The following is a 20000-nucleotide window of genomic DNA, read 5'->3' as shown; positions in this document are numbered from 1 at the left end:
CCATTGTTCCGATAGTTTAGAGCCAGTGTTACTAAGTTACCATGCGTCATTAGGAAGGAAGTGACGTTACGAGCCCACTTTGCAATATGACCAAGTATGCGCTTGGCCAAGAAGCACATAACATTGCCATCCGGAAGTATAACTGACCAACACACAAAACTGTGTGTATCCATGAACTTTTATAGCCTGGTTAATACAGTTTTGTGAGAAGTACTCATAAACGCGGATGGAAAAAAAAAACGATAACAAAGACCGGAGTGACGTCAACTTCATTCTATCTATATTCAGGTTTTCGTCCAACCGAGGCATCAGTCACATGACTTGTTACTGTCCAACGGTTGAATATATTTCCTCTATTGTCTTCTGGCATTTTCCTGCTCACTTCATTTCTTGTTATGTTCACTGGTGTCTCTAATCCGGAACCCCACAATCCGGAAGTCTCCATTATCCGGACCAGTTGCCAGGCACGAATTTTTTTCTCTCTCTTTGTACTCTTTAGTGACTGATTCAACAATCTGGATGTCTCTGTCATCCGGACAAAATGCTGGAAACGGAGGTGTTCAGATTGGAGAGACGTGACAAAAAAGTAGCGAGTGCATTCTATAGATAGTTCGAAGATGACGTCAATCAGGTCTTTGTTATTGTTTTTTTCCACCCGCGTTTATAATTAATGCTCACTAAACTGTATTAACCTGACTATAAACGTTCATGGATACACACAGTTTTGTGTGTTGGTCCGTTATACTTCCGGATGGCAATGTTATGAGCTTCTTAGCCAAACGCATACTATCTATAGAAAGTATGTGCTTGGCAAAGAAGCTCACAACATTGCTATCCGGAAGTATAATGGACCAACACACAAAACTATGTCTAACCAAGAACGTTTACAGTCTGGTTAATCGTAGTCATCGTAAAGTTATAGCCTGACACTGACCAAGAAATGTCGTCAAAATACCAGTCTTTTGCCACAAAAGAAAACAAATCTTGAGTTGTATTCAATAGTTCAACCAATGAAATAACTTGTTTCCATGAGCACTACTAACGATAACTCACTAGGCGGTGCAAAAACCAAATTATAACATCAAAATGCCAGTCTTTTTTGGTTTCAGCGTACCCATCGTTATGTTATAGCCTGACACTGAAATCCAAAAGGACTGGCAGTTTGACGTCATTTTAAACAACCAGGTTTTTATCTTTACATCACATTTTCCTTCCCTATGATGTCACTTACGACAGCACGTGCCATCAACGACGATAGGGTAGAAGAGTCATGACGTCACACCCTCTACTTTGTGGTTCCTAAATCCTTGGAAGTGTGTATGTATCCAGTCTTTCGGAGTATTAATCATGAATAGGTTACATCAAAATGCTTAACTATTTCAGTAATAAAAGAATAATAAAAAATAAAATGGAGCTTTATATAGCGCAATATCCACTAAATGGACTCAAAGCGCTTTACAAGGGGTCCCTGGTCAACAGCAACATTTAACATGTAGGACGAGACATGCCGCCTATGAGGCGATATTACAATTTTTCGGACAAAGACAACGCTGTTAACGGCCAGGTACTCATTTTACACCTGAGTACGGTGAGAGAAAGTGAGTAAAGTGCCTTTTCCAAGGACTCAACTATGCGCCGAGCGAGGCCGGATGTATAGACAGATTCTTAGGATTACGGGACGTAAAAGAGCGAAATTGAATGATCGTTATTGACGACCATCACATATTTAGACTAGAAAATATGACGCCATCACACTGAAACCAGACGATCAATTTCACAATGTATGTATCCAGTTCCCTCAGAAGAGTGGTTGTTCACTTCCAATGACAAAGGAACCAATAATTGGATTCAATAGTCTGATGTCACTCCGCCCAGCACCGTACGAGCAGCTTGGTTCTAAACAAAGAAATGGGTACTTTTTATTCTTCATGCTGGCCAGGCAGAACTTTTTCACATGTCATAATGTGATCAGAATGTATAAAAGTCAAAACATGATCAGATTTATAATGTTTATTTTCCTCTGGATACACTTTTATACACATCGGAGAAGAATTTCATAAGACCAGGGCGTCCGCCATTGTTCCGATAGTTTAGAACCAGTTACTAAGTTACCATGCGTCATTACTACGAGGGAAGTGACGTCACGACTGTTGAAGCCTATTGTTTCACACCACATATTGTTCTTTCCTATTTTGTCACGTACGACAGCACGTGCCATCACCGACAATCGTCTGACGTTTTAAATCAATAACTCTAATGGGAAATAATTCAAACCAAACTTGTTTCCTTTACTTATTATAATATTGCTATGCGTTTATCTAAAAAATATCATATCATCCTCCTGCTGGATATAAATAGAATAACGATGACGTTACTCAGGTCTTTGTTATTGTTTTTTGCCATCCACTTTTATGAGTACTTCTCACTTAACTGTGTTATCCAGACTATAAAAATTTATGGTTACACGGTGTTTTGTGTGTTGGTCCGTTATACTTCCGGATGGTAATGTTGTGAGCTTCTTAGCCAAGCGCATACTATCTATCACGTACCAACACACAAACTTTAGTGTAACCTTAAACGTTGAGAGTCTGATAGAAATTATCGAGAACTACTAATAAAAAGTGTGGGTATGCGGTCTTGTGGTATGACACTCGCCTTCGGATCGGAAGGTCCTGGGTTCAAACCTCGCTCGAAGCATAGTCGAGTCCTTGGAAAAGGCTCTTTACTCACATTCTCTCACCATACTCAGGTGTAAAATGAGTACCTGGCCGTTAACAGCGTTGTCTTTGTCCTAAAAATTGTAATATCGCCTAACAGGCATCATGTCCCGTCCTACATGTTAAATCTTGCTGTTGGCCAGGGACCCCTTTGAGTACATTGAGTGGATATTGCGCTGTATAAAAGCTTAATTTTTATTTTTTTTACTCTTCTAAAAATCCAATCTATCTAGGGTTAAAAAAACAACAACACAAAAAAAAAAAACTCTTAGAAATTCTAATGGGTTTTCACAAGCCTGTGTTATGTGAATTACTTGTTTATTTGACGCAAATAAAACATATTATCTTTGTTTTCTTTTTATTTCAAACATGTTTTAAAATGTCAATGAATTATAAATAATCAAATGTCAAATGTAATTGACCTAAATTTGACCGGAAGTCGTGACCTCCGGTTGGACTGAAAACAGTTTTCTGTTGTATTCTGGATAGATACGTGTTAATACGCTTCAACAGTCGTGACGTCACTTCCGTCGTAGTGACGCATTGTAACTTAGTAACTGGCTCTAAACTATCGGAACAATGGCGGACGCCCTTATCAAATATATATTTCTCCGACGAGCATAAAAGCGTATGCAGAGGAAAAAAAAACATTATAAATCTGATCATGTTTTGACTTTTACACATTCTGATCACAAGACATATGAAAAGTTCTAGCCAGCATGAAGAATGTAAAGTACCGATTCTCTTTGATTAGAACCACGATGGCCGCCGTTGTTGGGCGACGTGACATCAGACTATTGAATCCTATTACGACACAATATACATTTTTCTAATTCCGATTTATTTTTCACATCACAATGATCTTTGTTTAATTAATAAGAACATAAAGTTGTTTTGTAGAGAGATTATTTGAGTTTTTAATATTCACTTTCTGATGGGTAACCCTGCCATTTCTTGGGAAAATACTGAAAATCATTGATAAGGAGAGTTAAATCGAACAAATAATAACACACATTTATACAGCGCTCATTCTCGTGTAAAACACAAGCTCTGGGCACTTTACTATATAAATTATCAATTTTAGAGTGGAAAACAAAATGCGATGAATTCATAGCCAAATCAAGGATTTATAGCGTCAATAAAAGCAAATACAGTAAAGATGTGTCTTAAGATTCTTTTTAAAGGCAGGTAAAGACTTGCACTCCCTCAGACCACGTGGTAGTTTATTCCAAATCTTGGGGGCCGAAAAAAGCAAACGATCTATCACCAAATTTTGTTCTTGATATTTTTTTCCGAATTTCTCGTTTGGTCATTAAATGATCTTAAAGTGTAATTTTCAAATTTACACATGACCACGTGATCTGTGAAATATGCCGGTGCTATACCAGTCAAACACTTATAAACAAGACACGCTGCTTTGTAAAATGTGCGCTTTTCAATGGGCAACCAGTGGGGAGAGGGCAACAAAGGGGTTGCATGATCAATATTATAAGGAGTTTTCTGACCAATTTTTTTAATATGTGTCTATTCAGAGCACGACAGATGACTGGTTTTACTCTCTCCTTACCGGCCATTTTCCGGATTTTCCCCAAAACTTCACACCCAACCTATACAAAAATAGATTTTTATTTCACTCAAACACAAAATATGTCAGTTCTTGCTATACACATTTTTATTTCTGCTAAACGAGCACTTCAACACAGTGTTAATATAATTTTACTATAGAAAACATTTTTGTTCAAATATTGTGATGTACAAAAGAAATTAAAATGACAAAAATGGTGGCTGCATCGTAACAAATAACTGTGACGATTTTCTTATGGGTGATAAGGAGGGGATTAAAGTGCTTGGATTGAACTTCCAGTTGACCAATGGCATTTCTCTATAGATATTCATCAAACTGTGCGGCTATGTGGTCTTGTGGTATGACACTCGCTTTCGGATCGGAAGGTCCTGGGCGTTCGAGCCTCGATTGGCGCATAGTTGAGTCCTTGGAAAAGGCTCTTTACTCACATTCTCTCACGTACTCAGGTGTAGAATGAGTACCCGGTCGTTAACAGCGTTTTCTCAGTCGGGAAAAAATGTAATATCGCCTAATAGGCTTCATGTCTCGTTCTACATGTTAGGTGTTGCTGTGGATCAGGGACCCTTTGTAAAGCGCTTTGAGCACATTTGGTGGATATTGCCCTATATCCAAAAAAAAAAGGTCAAAAAAAAACCCCCTCAAAACTCAGACTTTGCAACTGGGAAGAAAAATAAACTTTTTACACAAATGTGAACCAACTCGACTTTGTTGTTTTTTAATTTTTTAACTCACTCAACCCTAACTTTTACCCCATGCCTATTTATTACATTTTTCTGATACAAATTATAGGCGTACTATCAAACCTAATGTTTTTAGTTTTTTTTTACATGTTAATGGTAGTTGAATAGAACTATATATTTACATGTTCATTTTTAATACATTTTTTTTTTCAATTTTGAAAAGTAGCAAAAATCTTTAGGATTGAGGGAGTTAAAACTAAGCCGTGACTCTTCTATCTGTTTTGGTCCATGTATACTAATATGCAGGTCTGATAACTAGAGAGCGATAGGACTCCCTGAAGCCTGGAATCATGAAAATACTAAGGAAAAGAGTGAACATGGAGAGGCTTCGAAAGGGAATAATCGGATTCAGTAGTCTGATGTCACGCCGCCCGGCAACAGCTGCCATCTTGGTTCTAAACAAAGAAAATCATTACTTTATATTCTTCATGCTGGCTAGAACTTTTCATATGCCTTGTGATCAGAATGTGTAAAAGTCAAAACATGATCAGATTTATAATGTTTTTTCCCTCTGGATACGCTTTTATGCTCGCCGGGGAAATATTTCATAAGGGCGTCCGCCATTGTTCCGATAGTTTCGAGCCAGTTACTAAGTTACCATGCGTCATTAGGAAGGAAGTGACGTTACGACGGTTGAAGAGTCAGACCTACAATAGTGATGATGATGATGATGATGATGATGATGATGATGATGATGATGATGATGATGATGATAGTGGTGATGATGATGATGATGATGATGATGATGATGATGATGATGATGATGATGATGATGATGATGATGATGATAGTGGTGATTATGATGATGATGATGATGATGATGATTATGATGATGATGATGATGATGATGATGATGCTGATGATGATGATGATGATGATGATGATGATGATGGTGATTGTAATGATGATGATGTGATGATGATGATGATGATGATGATGATGATGATGATGATGATGATGATGATGATGATGATGATAATGATGATGGTGATGGTGAGCCCATCAAAATTTCGGTTAATCAGACCTACAAAAAGTTCACGTTGTCCCAAACCCTGTCTCATTACTCGCCGATAATTAATTATATTTCATTGATAAATAAACAGTTTTGTATGCGGTCTTCTTGTTGTTGTTGTCGTTGTTGTTGTCGTTGTTGTTGTTGTCGTTGTTGTTGTTGTTGTCGTTGTTGTTGTTGTCGTTGTCGTTGTTGTCGTTGTTGTTGTTGTTGTCGTTGTTGTCGTTGTTTTTGTTGTTTTTGTTGTCCTTGTTGTTGTTGTTGTTGTTGTTGTTGTTGTTGTTGTCGTTGTCGTTGTCGTTGTTGTCGTTGTCGTTGTCGTTGTTGTCGTTGTTGTTGTTGTTGTTGTTGTCGTTGTCGTTGTTGTTGTTGTCCTAGTTGTTGTTGTTGTTGTTGTTGTTGTCGTTGTTGTTGTTGTCGTTGTCGTTGTCGTTGTTGTTGTTGTTGTTGTTGTTGTTGTCGTTGTTGTCGTTGTTGTTGTTGTTGTTGTTGTCGTTGTTGTTGTTGTTGTTGTTGTCGTTGTCGTTGTTGTCGTTGTTGTTGTTGTTGTTGTTGTTGTTGTTGTTGTCGTTGTCGTTGTTGTCGTTGTTGTTGTTGTTGTTGTTGTTGTTGTCGTTGTTGTCGTTGTTGTTGTTGTTGTTGTTGTTGTTGTCGTTGTTGTCGTTGTTTTTGTTGTCCTTGTTGTTGTTGTTGTTGTTGTCGTTGTCGTTGTTGTCGTTGTCGTTGTTGTTGTTGTTGTTGCTGTCGTTGTTGTCGTTGTTGTCGTTGTTGTCGTTGTTGTTGTTGTTGTTGTTGTTGTTGTCGTTGTTGTCGTTGTTGTTGTTGTCGTTGTTGTTGTTGTTGTTGTTGTTGTTGTTGTCGTTGTTTTTGTTGTCGTTGTTGTTGTTGTTGTCGTTGTCGTTGTCGTTGTTGTCGTTGTTGTTGTTGTTGTTGTTGTTGTTGTTGTTGTTGTCGTTGTTTTTGTTGTCCTTGTTGTTGTTGTTGTTGTCGTTGTCGTTGTTGTCGTTGTTGTTGTTGTTGTTGTTGTCGTTGTTGTTGTTGTTGTTGTTGTTGTTGTCGTTGTTTTTGTTGTCCTTGTTGTTGTTGTTGTTGTTGTCGTTGTCGTTGTTGTCGTTGTTGTTGTTGTTGTTGTTGCTGTTGTTGTCGTTGTTTTTGTTGTCCTTGTTGTTGTTGTTGTTGTTGTCGTTGTCGTTGTTGTCGTTGTTGTTGTTGTTGTTGTCGTTGTTGTTGTCGTTGTTGTCGTCGTCGTTGTTTTTGTTGTCCTTGTTGTTGTTGTTGTTGTTGTTGTTGTGGTCCTTGTTGTGTTGTTGTTGTTGTGGTCACGACATAAACAAGCGGAATTCAAATGTTTTGAGCTTTGAGCTTTTTTTAGCTTTTTTATATAGCGCAATATCCACTAAACGTGCCCAAAGCGCTTTACAGCAACACTTAACATTTAGGACTGGACATGACGCCTGTTAGGCGATATTACAATTTTTTTCGGACTGAGACAAAGCTATTAACGCCCAGGTACTCATTTTGCACCTGAGTACGGTGAGAAAATGTGAGTAAATAACCTTTTCCAAGGACTAAACTATGCGCCGAGTGTGCGAGGCTCGAACCCAGGACTTTCCGATCCGAAAGCGAGTGTACACATACCACAAGACCCCATAGATAGTGTTATTTATTGCGATCTTTATTTATTGTTTGGAAACGGATATAAACCGGGTCGTCGTGACGGATAAATTGAAATATTAAGGCTAATTTATCATAATTGAATTAAACGAGATCTCTTAATTATGGAGAGTAAAATTCATTTCTTTCATAAATAATGATAATATTTCTTAATGATAATGGTTTTTGTGGGTACGATAGCTCAGTTGATAGAGCACACCCCTCACACGAAAAGGGACCAAGATCGATCCCGAACGCCGTCGAGATTTTTTTATGACCCCCCCCCCCTCCCTGTCCACCCACCCAGGTCAGCATTGAATGGGTAGCTGGGTCTGTAAGTTCTGGTGGAAAGTACCTTGTGATAGACTAGCGTCCTATCCCAAGGATAGAAAGAAATTGCTTTTGTCCATTTCACCTTATAGAAACCGGGATAAACTCTAGCTCCGTAGGGCATAATGACCTTCTTTTTAGCATCAAATTATCTGGCAACTCCAGTGGCAAAAATAAACTTTTGACGTAATCAACGTAGGGTAAATTAATTTCTTACTTATTATTTATGTCTCTGAAATGTAATTATCCAGGATAAAAGGCCAAAATGATTTTAATCAGTAAAAAAATAAATAAATATAGAATAAATAAATCAATTAATCAAAAAATGAATAGTAATAAATAAATAAATAACATTTTAAAAATATATAGATAAGTAAATAAATAAAAGAAAATGAACAAATAGTTAAATCTATCTATCTATCTATCTATCTATCTATCTATCTATCTATCTATCTATCTATCTATCTATCTATCTATCTATCTATCTATCTATCTATCTATCTATATATGCCCATCTATCTATTTATCTATCTATCTATTTATCTATTTATCTATCATATATATATATATATATATATATATATATATATATATATATATATATATATATATATATATATATATATATATATATATATGCCGATCTATCTATATATCTATCTTTCTATCTATTTATCTTTCTATTTATTTATCTATCTATTTATCTATCTATCTGCGTTAGAAATGTCTATCTATCAACATACATTTATCTACAAACACATCATATCTGTGATTTAACAAGCCCTCGATAGAAACCGTCCTGTATATCTATTTATCTATCTATCTATTTATTTATCTATCTATCTGCGTTACAAATGTCTATCTGTCCACATACATTTATCTACATACACAGCATATCTATCTATGATTTAACAACCCCTCAATAGAAACCGTTCTCTCTCCTCCCCTCCCCTCTCCACCCAACCCCCCCCCCCCCCACTTTCTCCTCCCTACCTAATTTCTAAATGATTGGGGTTTTTGCAATTTTACTATCACTGTCCTAACACCCATTTAGCCCATTTTGCATATATTCTCTCTCTCTCTCTCTCTCTCTCTCACTCTCTCTCACTCTCTCTCTCTCACTCACTCTCTCTATCTATCTCTCTCACTCTCTCTCTCTCTATCTATCTATCTCTCTCTCACTCTCTCTCACTCACTCTCACTCTCTATCTATCTATCTTATCTACTTTTCTATCTATTTCTCTATTTCTCGCTCTCGCTCTCTCTCTCTCTCTCTCTCTCTCTCTATATATATATATATATATATATATAATTCATACTTTCTCTCTCTCTCCCTCTCTCTCTCTCTCTCTCTCTCTCTCTCTCTCTCTCTCCTTCTCTCCCCTTCCCCCACCGCCATGTCTCCTTTCTTTCCCTTTCTCTCCCTAACCCCCCCCCCGCCCCCCCTCTCTCTCTCTCTCTCTCTCTCTCTCTCTCTCTCTCTCTATCTATCTATCTACTTCTCTATCTATTTCTCTCCTTCTCGCTCTCTCTCTCTATCTCTCTCTCTCTTTCTCTCCCTCTCTCTATTCATCTATCTATCCTTCTCCCCCCCCCCCCCCTTCTCCCCTCACTCTAACACACCCACACCCACACACACACACACACACACACACACACACACACACAGACATACATCATTCACATTCTCCTCTCTCTCTCTCTCTCTCTCACCCTCTCACCTTCCTTCAGGCTAATTCACCGACACTTCATTCCCATTTCTATAATTATACTGGGTCGACATCCACCCGTCCCTATATAACGAACTCACACCACGGTCATCTCACCACATCCTGACCACCAGTCCTTGCGTCTGACCGAAGGCCACGATCTCACCCACCACTGTCCTTTAACTCTGACTGACTGACCAGCACAACCCATCAGGTGAAAACTTACATAACAACCGGTTCTCTTGTGACTTAGCTAACTCACTCAATCTTAGAGATTTTTGCAAGAACTTTTCAAAATTGGAATGTTTTTTTGTTTTTTTTGGTGGTTTTTTTTTTCAAATTTGATAATTTATATTTTAAAGTGCCCAGAGCTTGTGTTTTACACGAGAATGAGCGCTGTATAAATGTCTATTATTATTATTATTATTATTATTATTATTATTATTATATTATTATTATTATTATTATTATTATTATATTATTATATTATTTAAAAATAAGCATGCGCATATATATTTTTATTCAACTATCATTAACATGTAAAAATTAAAAAAACATGAGCTTTGATACTTGATACGCCTATAAATTGCCCCATAAAAATGTAATAAATAGGCATGGGGTAAAAGCAACACGGCTAAACTACTGATAATATAGTCGTTATTAGGGTTGAGTTAGGTACTTATAGATGGAATGAAATTGACATCACTCAGGTCTTTGTTATCGTTTTTTTACAGCAATTTTTGTGATTAATTCTTACTGAATTCTATCAATCAGGCTATAGATTGTTTGAAGATGACGTCACTCAGGTCTTTGTTATTGTTTTTTTTTTGCCATCCGCGTTTATGAGTAATGCTCACTGAACTGTATTAACCTGACTATAAACGTTCATGGATACACACAGTTTTGTGTGTTGGTCCGTTATACTTCCGGGTGGCAATGTTGTGATGTTCTCAGCCAAGCGCATACTATCTATAGATAGTTCGAAGTTGACGCCACTGAGGTCTTTGTTATTGTTTTTTTTTTAACCATCCGCGTTTATGAGTAGCTCTCACTAAACCGTATTAACCAGACTATATACGTTCATGGTTGTACACAGTTTTGTGTGTTGGTCCGTTATACTTCCGGATGACAATGTTGTGAGATTCTTAGACAAGCGCATACTATCTATAAATGTTCAAACTTAAGACGTTATTTGTGTTTGTTGATACGTTTTACTCGGTTGGTGGATGTTGTGAGTATTTTACATAAACGCAAAGGCATCAATCCCGACAAACTATCAGGTGAGAATTAGCGTAACTTGTAATTTAATTAGAGATACACAGCGGTGTGTTGGATGGGAGCATCCCTTGATCAATACCTATGTGTTCGATGGGTGTACGATCCGATTGTGATGTCGTTTCTCTTCTCTTTACTAGCCTATCCTGCTTCTTTGTTTGTGATGTATTTTGACAGGAATTTTTTTTCTGTAAATTCTGCCGTTTGTTCTTGGTTATTTTAATTTAGTTATGATATCTTAGGTTTGATTTTGATTTACATTTGTACTAATTTTTGTTGGATTGCTTGTTTTTTTGTTTCAGCGGTCTCTCATATAACCTCAATGGTGTTGGAAGAGACCTAAAGCAACAAACAAACAAACACAAAAAAATATTCAGACAACCCATGTGTGCGGCTATGTGTTCTTGTGGTATGACACTCGCTTTCGGATCGGAAGGTCCTGGGTTCGAGCCATGCGCGGCGCATAGTTGAGTCCTTGGAAAAGGCTCTTTACTCACATTCTCTCACCGTACTCAGGTGTAAAATTAAAAACTTGGCCATTAACAGCGTTGTCTCTGTCCGAAAAAAAATTGTAATATTATCGCCTAACAGGCGTCATGTCCCGTCCTACATGTTAAGTGTTGCTGTTGGCCAGGGACCCCTTGTAAAACGCCTTGAGTTTGAGCACATTTTGTGGATATTGCGCTATATAAAAGCTCAATTAAAAAACTAGCATAACTTGTAACTTACTTAGAGTTACCTATTCACACAACCCATCAGGTGAGAACTAGAATTACTTACCTATTCAGACAACCCATCAGGTGAGAACTAGAGTACTTACTATTCACACAACCCATCAGTGGAACTAGAGTTACTTACTATTCACACAATCCATCAGGTGAGACAGAGTTATTACCTTTTCACACAACCTATCAGTGAACTAGAAGTTACTTACCTATTCAACAACCATCAGGTGAGAACTAGAATTACTTACCTATTCAGACAACCCATCAGGTGAGAACTAGAGTTACTTACCTATTCAGACAACCTATCAGGTGAGAACTAGAGTTACTTACCTATTCAGACAACCTATCAGGTGAGAACTAGAGTTACTTACCTATTCAGGCAACCCATCAGGTGAGAACTAGAGTTACTTACCTATTCAGACAACCCATCAGGTGAGAACTAGAGTTACTTACCTATTCAGACAACCCATCAGGTGAGAACTAGAGTTACTTACCTATTCAGACAACCGAACAGGTGAGAACTAGAGTTACTTACCTATTCAGACAACCCATCAGGTGAGAACTAGAGTTACTTACCTATTCACACAACCCATCAGGTGAGAACTAGAGTTACTTACCTATTCACACAACCCATCAGGTGAGAACTAGAGTTACTTACCTATTCACACAACCTATCAGGTGAGAACTAGAGTTACTTACCTATTCACACAATCCATCAGGTGAGAACTAGAATTACTTACCTATTCAGACAACCCATCAGGTGAGACTAGAGTTACTTACCTATTCACACAACCATCAGGTGAGAACTAGAGTTACTTACCTATTCAGACAACCCAACAGGTGAAAACTAGAGTTACTTACCTATTCAGACAACCCATCAGGTGAGAACTAGAGTTACTTACCTATTCAGACAACCCAACAGGTGAGAACTAGAGTTACTTACCTATTCAACAACCCATCAGGTGAAACTAGAGTTACTTACCTATTCAGACAACAACAAGGTGAGAACTAGAGTTACTTACCTATTCAGACAACCCATCAGGTGAACTCGATACTTGGACTTACTTTTGGTTTGAATGGTGGATATGTGTTATTGTGTGACAACTATCCCGTGGGGCTAATAATGAATAATTACATAAAGGTGAATAACTATTTTTTTTCGGATGAAAGTACATAAATGGACAACTATTTTTGTACGATTAGTTTGGTGAATAATGTTATTGTTGTTGGGGATGTAGTTGTAGGGGAATAACTATTTGTTTGCGGCTAATAATAATAGTTACATAAAGGGGACATAACTATTTTTGTAGCGGGATGATAAGTTACATAAAGGTGACATAACTATTTTTTTTAGCGGGATGATAAGTTACATAAAGGGGACATAACTATTTTTTTTAGCGGGATGATAAGTTACATAAAGGGGACATAACTATTTTTGTAGCGGGATGATATGTTACATAAAGGTGACATAACTATTTTTTTAGCGGGATAATAAGTTACATAAAGGGGACATAACTATTTTTTTAGTGGGATGATAAGTTACATAAATGGGACATAACTATTTTTGTAGCGGGATGATAAGTTACATAAAGGGGACATAACTATTTTTGTAGCGGGATGATAAGTTACATAAAGGGGACATAACTATTTTTGTAGCGGGATGATAAGTTACATAAAGGGGACATAACTATTTTTGTAGCGGGATGATAAGTTACATAAAGGGGACATAACTATTTTTGTAGCGGGATGTAGACGCAGGTTTTTATGATGACGTAAAAGAGCGGGGATGGATGATCTTCATTGATGACCAGTATATATTTAGATTAGAAAATAAGATGCCATCACTCTGAAACCAGAAGATCATATAGATAGAACGAAGATGACGTCACTCATGTCTTTGTTATTGTTTCTTGCCATTCGCGTTTATGAGTAATTCTCACTAAACTGTATTAACCAGACTATAAACGGTCATGTTTACACACAGTTTTGCGTGTTGGTCCGTTATACTTCCGGATGGCAATGTTGTGAACTTCTTAGCCAAGTGCATACTATCTATACACACGGTATGTATCCAGTGCTCCGGATGAGTGGTTATACACTTCCAATGAAATAGGAACCAGTATATGTTTGACTTCCCACTTTATTTCCCTCATGATAAACAACATAAATTGTAAAGCCCCGTAGACTGTTGGTAAAAAAAATAAATTATACTTTCTCACCTGATGGGTTGTGCGGTCTTGTGGTATGACACCCGCTTTCGGATCGGAAGGTCCTGGGTTCGAGCCTCGCGCTCGGCGCATAGTTGAGTCCTTGGAAAAGGCTCTTTACTCACATCCTCTCACCGTACTCAGGTGTAAAATGAGTACCTGGACGTTAACAGCGTTGTCTTTGTCCGAAAATTGTAATATCGCCTAACAGGCGTCATGTCCCGTCCTCAATGTTAAATGTTGCTGTTGACTAGGGACCCCTTGTAAAGCGCTTTGAGCACATTTGGTGGATATTGCGCCATATATAAAAGCTCAATTCTTCTTATTTTTTTTTTCTTTGACGCTTATAGCCTATTGATATTCCCACACATTGTATCTGCCCATAATTTCTGAAATTAATAACAAGAGATGATTAGTAGACGGGGTTAATTTTGTGCGTGTCTAGAATCATTAAATCTCTCTTTTAGTCTGACAGCACGTGACATATGACCTGGAAATAATAATATAATTGAAATGACCTGTCTGCGTCTTGGCCTAACAGGCTTCAAAATTTGACAGGTCTCTATTTTTACTGGCCTATCTGAAATATGATGCAGTATTTTATTGTATTCAATTGTTTTGAAATACTGCTGGGGTTATTTTGTACTCAGGATGTCACAGAAGGTTGGAACAAATAAGAAAATAGTTTACGGAGAAACATATACCACTGGGAAGCAATGGGTGTTAGTTAGCGAAAATAACAAGAAATAATTCAAGTTGTTTTAACCCTCTCCTTACCAAATATACGAAAATCGTCACATTTGTTACGATACAACCAACATTTGTCTTATTCAAATTTCTCCGGTAAAATTTAAATAAAATGAACTGCGTGTTGTAGTGCATGCCTTGCTAAACACATTATTTGTCGCAAGAATTTTACTGCTATTGTGTTTGAGTGATAAAAAATCTATTTTTGTGTTAGTTTGGTGTGAAGTTTTGGAGAAAATCATGAACATGGCTGGTAATGAGAGAGTTAACACAAAACAGAACTCGAAAAAAACGACTTAACAGATTTGTAACGATTGTTTAAAATACATAGATACACCTTTAATGGATTTCAACGTGTCCACCATTTTGTGTGGTCAGTACTTTGACGCGTGGCTCAAATTCTCCCCGAGTGTTTTTGATCTATTTGTTCTTTGCTGACCGATTCAACTGCCATCAATAAAAACTTGAATGATTTCTTTAGGAACTGAAACAAAATACCATAATGATAGAAATGATAATATAATAAATGTGACCAAAACGGTATTATGTCGGAACGAACCATATGCTTAAAAGCCGAATTTAATATTAAACTGGTCAAAAATATAAATTGTTGACATCAGCACCCTAAAATATGGAATCCATTCTCTTCAATAAAACAAACAAACTCAACACAAGTCTGATATTTCTGGCTATAAATTCATTTTCAACATCTTAACCATCCCGACTTAATACCGTTTTGAGGCGAAGGGTCACAAATGAGCTTTTATAGAGCGCAATATCCACTAAATGTGCTCAAAGCGCTTTACAAGGGGTAATTGGCCAACAACAAGATTTAACATTTAGGACGGGACATGGCGCCTGTTAGGCGATGTTGCAATTCTTTTCGGACAGAGACAACGCCGTTAACGGCCAGGTACTCTTTTTACACCTGAGTACGGTGAGAGAATGTGAGTAAAGATCCTTCTCCAAGGACTCAACTATGCGCCGAGCGCGAGGCTCGAACCCAGGCCCTTTAGATCCGAAAGCGAGTGTCACAGCACTAGACCACATAGCCGCACCGATATCTTCATCGGTTTCAGAATAAATACGATTTATTACTTGTCCCAGCCTTTTGGGACACCATGTAAAAAAAAAGAGAAAGAATGATCATATTCTGTCCTTGATGTCTCTATTTAATAACATTTATTTTTCTTTTCATTTTTCGAAATGACAGAAACATTGTCACATTATTAAAGAGCGTCCTCTCGTCAACCGTCAAGGGTTAAAAACTTTGACATTTGACAAGGTCGTCGTATAAGATATACTGGAATATAGCAACCATGGAAACGACTACTATTTTCAGTATCAACAACAACACAGACGCAAATTGCTCTTTAGCAGAACATAGCGCCCGCTGCCCCGAAGACAACAACTCCTTCAACACTCATCACAACAATACGGAAAACGCTTCCCAAACTAGCGTCATTGACATTGCCACCAACCTCATTGCAAGACCTACTCCACCTCTCATCTCCGACGAACTCACGTACATTCTTGAGATCGTCATCGTTGTCTTCGGCCTCTACGTGACGTCACTTTTCGGCGTTTGCGCTAACGTCATCAACACAGTTGTCTACGTCAAGCAAGGCCTCAAAGACAGCATCACTCTAGGACTTTTCGCCTTGTCCATATCCGACCTCCTCCTCGTCATCATGCCTCTGGTGACCGCCTCTTGCCACGCGGCCGACTACCTCCTACCGAACTCCCCAATCGACTTCCCGTCCATCCACTACGCGTCTTCTGGGTGGATGCGGAATATGATGTATTCCATGTCCTGTATCATCACAGCGGTTCTCTCCCTTGAAAGGTGCTGCTGCATCATTCTGCCATTTCAAGTCAAGGCAATTTTTACCCGCGGCAAAACGGCTTTTATAATAGGGACAGCGTTCCTGTTCCATTTCGCTTGCATTCTGATCCTGCCGATGGCGTATGAACTAACCTGGTGGCCTGGTTATAATTATTCCATTTCCAATAATATGACCAGGATTTTCAGAGTCGTCTTCTTCGAAGAAGGGGAGGCAATCGAAGTTTTTAACACGACCGTCATGTCGCTTATCGTTCCTTCCGCTACTCAAGCCATCGTTACGGTGTGCGTGGTGGTTATGATTCACGGTTTGCGAGCGTCCGCTGAATTTAGAAACAAAACAGCTGCGAGAGCTGAAGCTTCTGGGAAAGTCTACACCGTTGAAAATAAGTCATATCCCTCGGCCGATGTCGATACCACCCAATCTTCTGATCTGGCCACATCGAATATAAGTGAAAAACAAATCAAGGAGAATACATTACGCGAAAAAAGTAAGATCCGAAATCCCGTCTCGGGCCGCGATGCGAGATTGATAAAGACGATGATATTTTTGGTGACCATCCAATCAGCTTGCAACATTCCCTTCTTGGCGGCAACTTTTGCCTGGCGTTCCATTCCCGAGATGAACATTGGAATGCCCTACGAGAATACGCTCAGGGTTGTGTTCAGTTTGGTTTATTTGCTCGGCAACCTGAACGCGTCTTGTAACGTGTTTGTGTATTATCACACGAGCAGTACTTTTCGATTCGTGCTAGGCTCAATGTGCTGCAGGCAGAAGAAGAAACAAAAGGAAGTTATGGTCACATAGATAGTCCGGACTCGTGTATAATGAGCAGTAAAATTAAGTGTTGTGTCAGGTTTCATGTTTCAAATGGAAAAATTGGGGAGCAGACACTGCAGTGAGATCAAGAACTGAAAAAATCTGGCACTGTTTCATACACACTTTTTTCAGATCTATGGATAGTATACGCTTGGCGAAGAAACTCACAACATTGGCATCCGGAAATATAACGGACTAGCACACAAAATAACTATGTGTAACACCTTGAACTTTTATAGTCTGGTTAATACAGCTTAGTTAGACGTACTCATAAACGCGGATGGCAAAAAACAATAACAAAGACCTGAATGAGTGACGTCAACTTCATTCTATCCATAGGATAAAATTAGGATAGGTCAATGTACTGCTTGCAAAATAAACCTTTAAAGAGTTGTGATTAAGAAACTGAAAAGAAATAGATAGTCACATAGATAGATAGTCGAACTCCATTTTACTTTCTGACATACCTACGTACTATCCAGCGTCGTCCTCAATGACGTTGGTTGCCATGCCATCACTCTGCGGTGACGACGAATGTCTGCCCATTCCCCGCGTTTGTTGACGTCATCGTACAGCTCTCTGCAATTTTCCTGTACATTCCAGGGTATTGTTTGTTTGTTTGTTTGTTTGTTTTACATAACTTGACCTTTTCACATACATTTCACACGAACAGTAATACTAATACGCTTCAACTTCAACTGCCGTAACGGGTCTTCCCTCGTAATGACGCATGGTAACTTAGTAACTGGCTCTAAACTATCGGAACAATGGCGGACGCCCTTATGAAATATTTCTCCGACGAGCAGAGGGAAAAAACATTATAAACCTGTTCATGTTTTGACTTTTACACATTCTTATCACAAAACATATGAAAAGTTCTAGCCAGCATAAAGAATAAAAAGTACCGATTTTCTTTGTTTAGAACCACGATGGCCGCCGTTGCGGGGCGACGTGACATCAGACTATTGAATCCAATTATTATAGAATCGTGCTGGAACCAATGCACTGCTTGCAAAGGAAACCTTTGAGAGATGTGACTGGACCAATGATTCGCATTCAAAAGGAACAGAGAAAAAACTTTAGCTTTTGTATAGAGCAATATCCACTAAAAGTGCTCAAAGCGCTTTACAAGGAGTCCCTAGCCAACAGCAACCCGTAACATGTAGAACGAGACATGACGCCTATTAGAGTATAATATTGCATTTTTTCGGACAGAGACAACGCTGTTAACTGCCAGATACTCATTTTACACACGAGTACGGTGAGAGAATGTAAGTAAAAAGTCTTTTCCAAGGGCTCAACTATGCGCCGAGCGAGGCTCGAACACAGGACCTTCCGATCCGAAAGCGAGTGTCATACCACTAGACAAAATAGCCGCACAGAAAAGCGATTACATAGATTGTCCGATTCATTTAACACGAGCAGTAATAGCCTTCAACAGTCATGACGTCACTTCCCTCGTTATGGCTCATAGTAACTTAGTAACTGGTTCTTAACTATCGGAGCTATGGCAGACGCCCTTATGAAATACTTATTCAACGAGCATAAAAGTGTATCCAGAGGAGAAAAACATTATAAATCTGATCATGTTTTGACTTTTATACATTCTGATCACATGACACGTGAAAAACGTTCTCGCCAGCATGGAGAATAAAACGTAGCGATTTTCTTTGTTTAGAACCAAGCTGCTCGTTGCTGGGCGACGTGACATCAGACTATTGAATCCAATTATTATTGAGTTGAAATGAGAATGAAGCACAGCTTGTAAAAAGAAACCTTGCGAGTTGTGACTTAATCAATGTGTTGCATGCAAAAGAACGGAACTGGGATAAATAGTTACATAGACAGTCCGACACATTAAAAAGAATAACATTGAGCTTTATATAGCGCAATATTCACTAAATGTGCTCAAAGCGCTTTACAAGGGGTCCCTGGTCAACAGCAACACTTAACATGTAGGACCGAAACATGACGCCTGTTAGTCGATATTACAATTATTTCGGACAAAGACAACGCTGTTAACGGCCAGGTACTCATTTTACACCTGAGTACGATGAGAGAATGTGAGTAAAGAGCCTTTTCCAAGGACTCAACTATGCGCCAAGCGCGAGGCTCGAACCCAGGACCTTCCGATCCGAAAGCGAGTGTCATACCTACCACTAGACAACATTGCCGCACAGAAAAGCGATTACATAGAGTGTCCGATTCATTTAACACGAGCAGTAATTATTATTGAGTTGAAATGGGAATGATGTGCAGCTTGTGAAAGAAACCTTGCGAGTTGTGGCTTAATCGATGTGTTGCATGCAAAAGAAACTGAAAGAAATGTTACATATCTATATTTTGATACGTTTAAATATATCATCATGTTAAAAATTGATATTGTTAATCTGTTTGTCATATTCTCACAACTGTTGTAAACTATGAATAAACAAAACGGATCCTTAGTGTTTGCTTTAAGTGTTTCCAGTTTGTGAAGTCTCTGAAGTATTCAGCCGTTTTATTAAAGAACACAGTATGTGTCAACATGGCTTACACCTGTTGGCACTGAGCCTGGGCTCAGTGAATGGGCATGATCTATATTAACTTTCCGTGTGCTCGAGGTCATTGGTCACATTGCAAAATGTGCTCAAAATG

The 20000-nt window shown here is 38.4% G+C and overlaps 1 protein-coding gene across 8 annotated transcripts in view; it reads left to right on the top strand.

The window, feature by feature from the left end:
* LOC144957762 (uncharacterized) overlaps positions 1-19810 on the top strand; it is a 22940-nt gene extending 3130 nt beyond the window's left edge. For 7 of the 8 annotated variants that reach the window (XM_078889163.1, XM_078889170.1, XM_078889165.1 and 4 more), the window contains exon 3: positions 15914-19810. In XM_078889163.1, coding sequence (XP_078745289.1) covers positions 16020-17351 — 1332 coding nt within the window. In that variant the 5' untranslated portion in view covers positions 15914-16019 and the 3' untranslated portion in view covers positions 17352-19810. Of the gene's footprint in view, positions 1-9768; positions 9961-15913 lie in introns of those variants that run through there. The other variant, XM_078889171.1, reaches the window with a different exon arrangement.
* The last annotated feature ends 190 nt before the right edge of the window (positions 19811-20000 follow it).

The sequence above is a fragment of the Berghia stephanieae genome, chromosome 12, assembly GCF_034508935.2.
Source record: "Berghia stephanieae isolate SIO BIC M18660-M18661 chromosome 12, UCSD_Bste_1.3, whole genome shotgun sequence".
NCBI lineage: Eukaryota > Metazoa > Mollusca > Gastropoda > Nudibranchia > Aeolidiidae > Berghia > Berghia stephanieae.
This window is presented reverse-complemented; position numbering and strand designations above follow the sequence as displayed.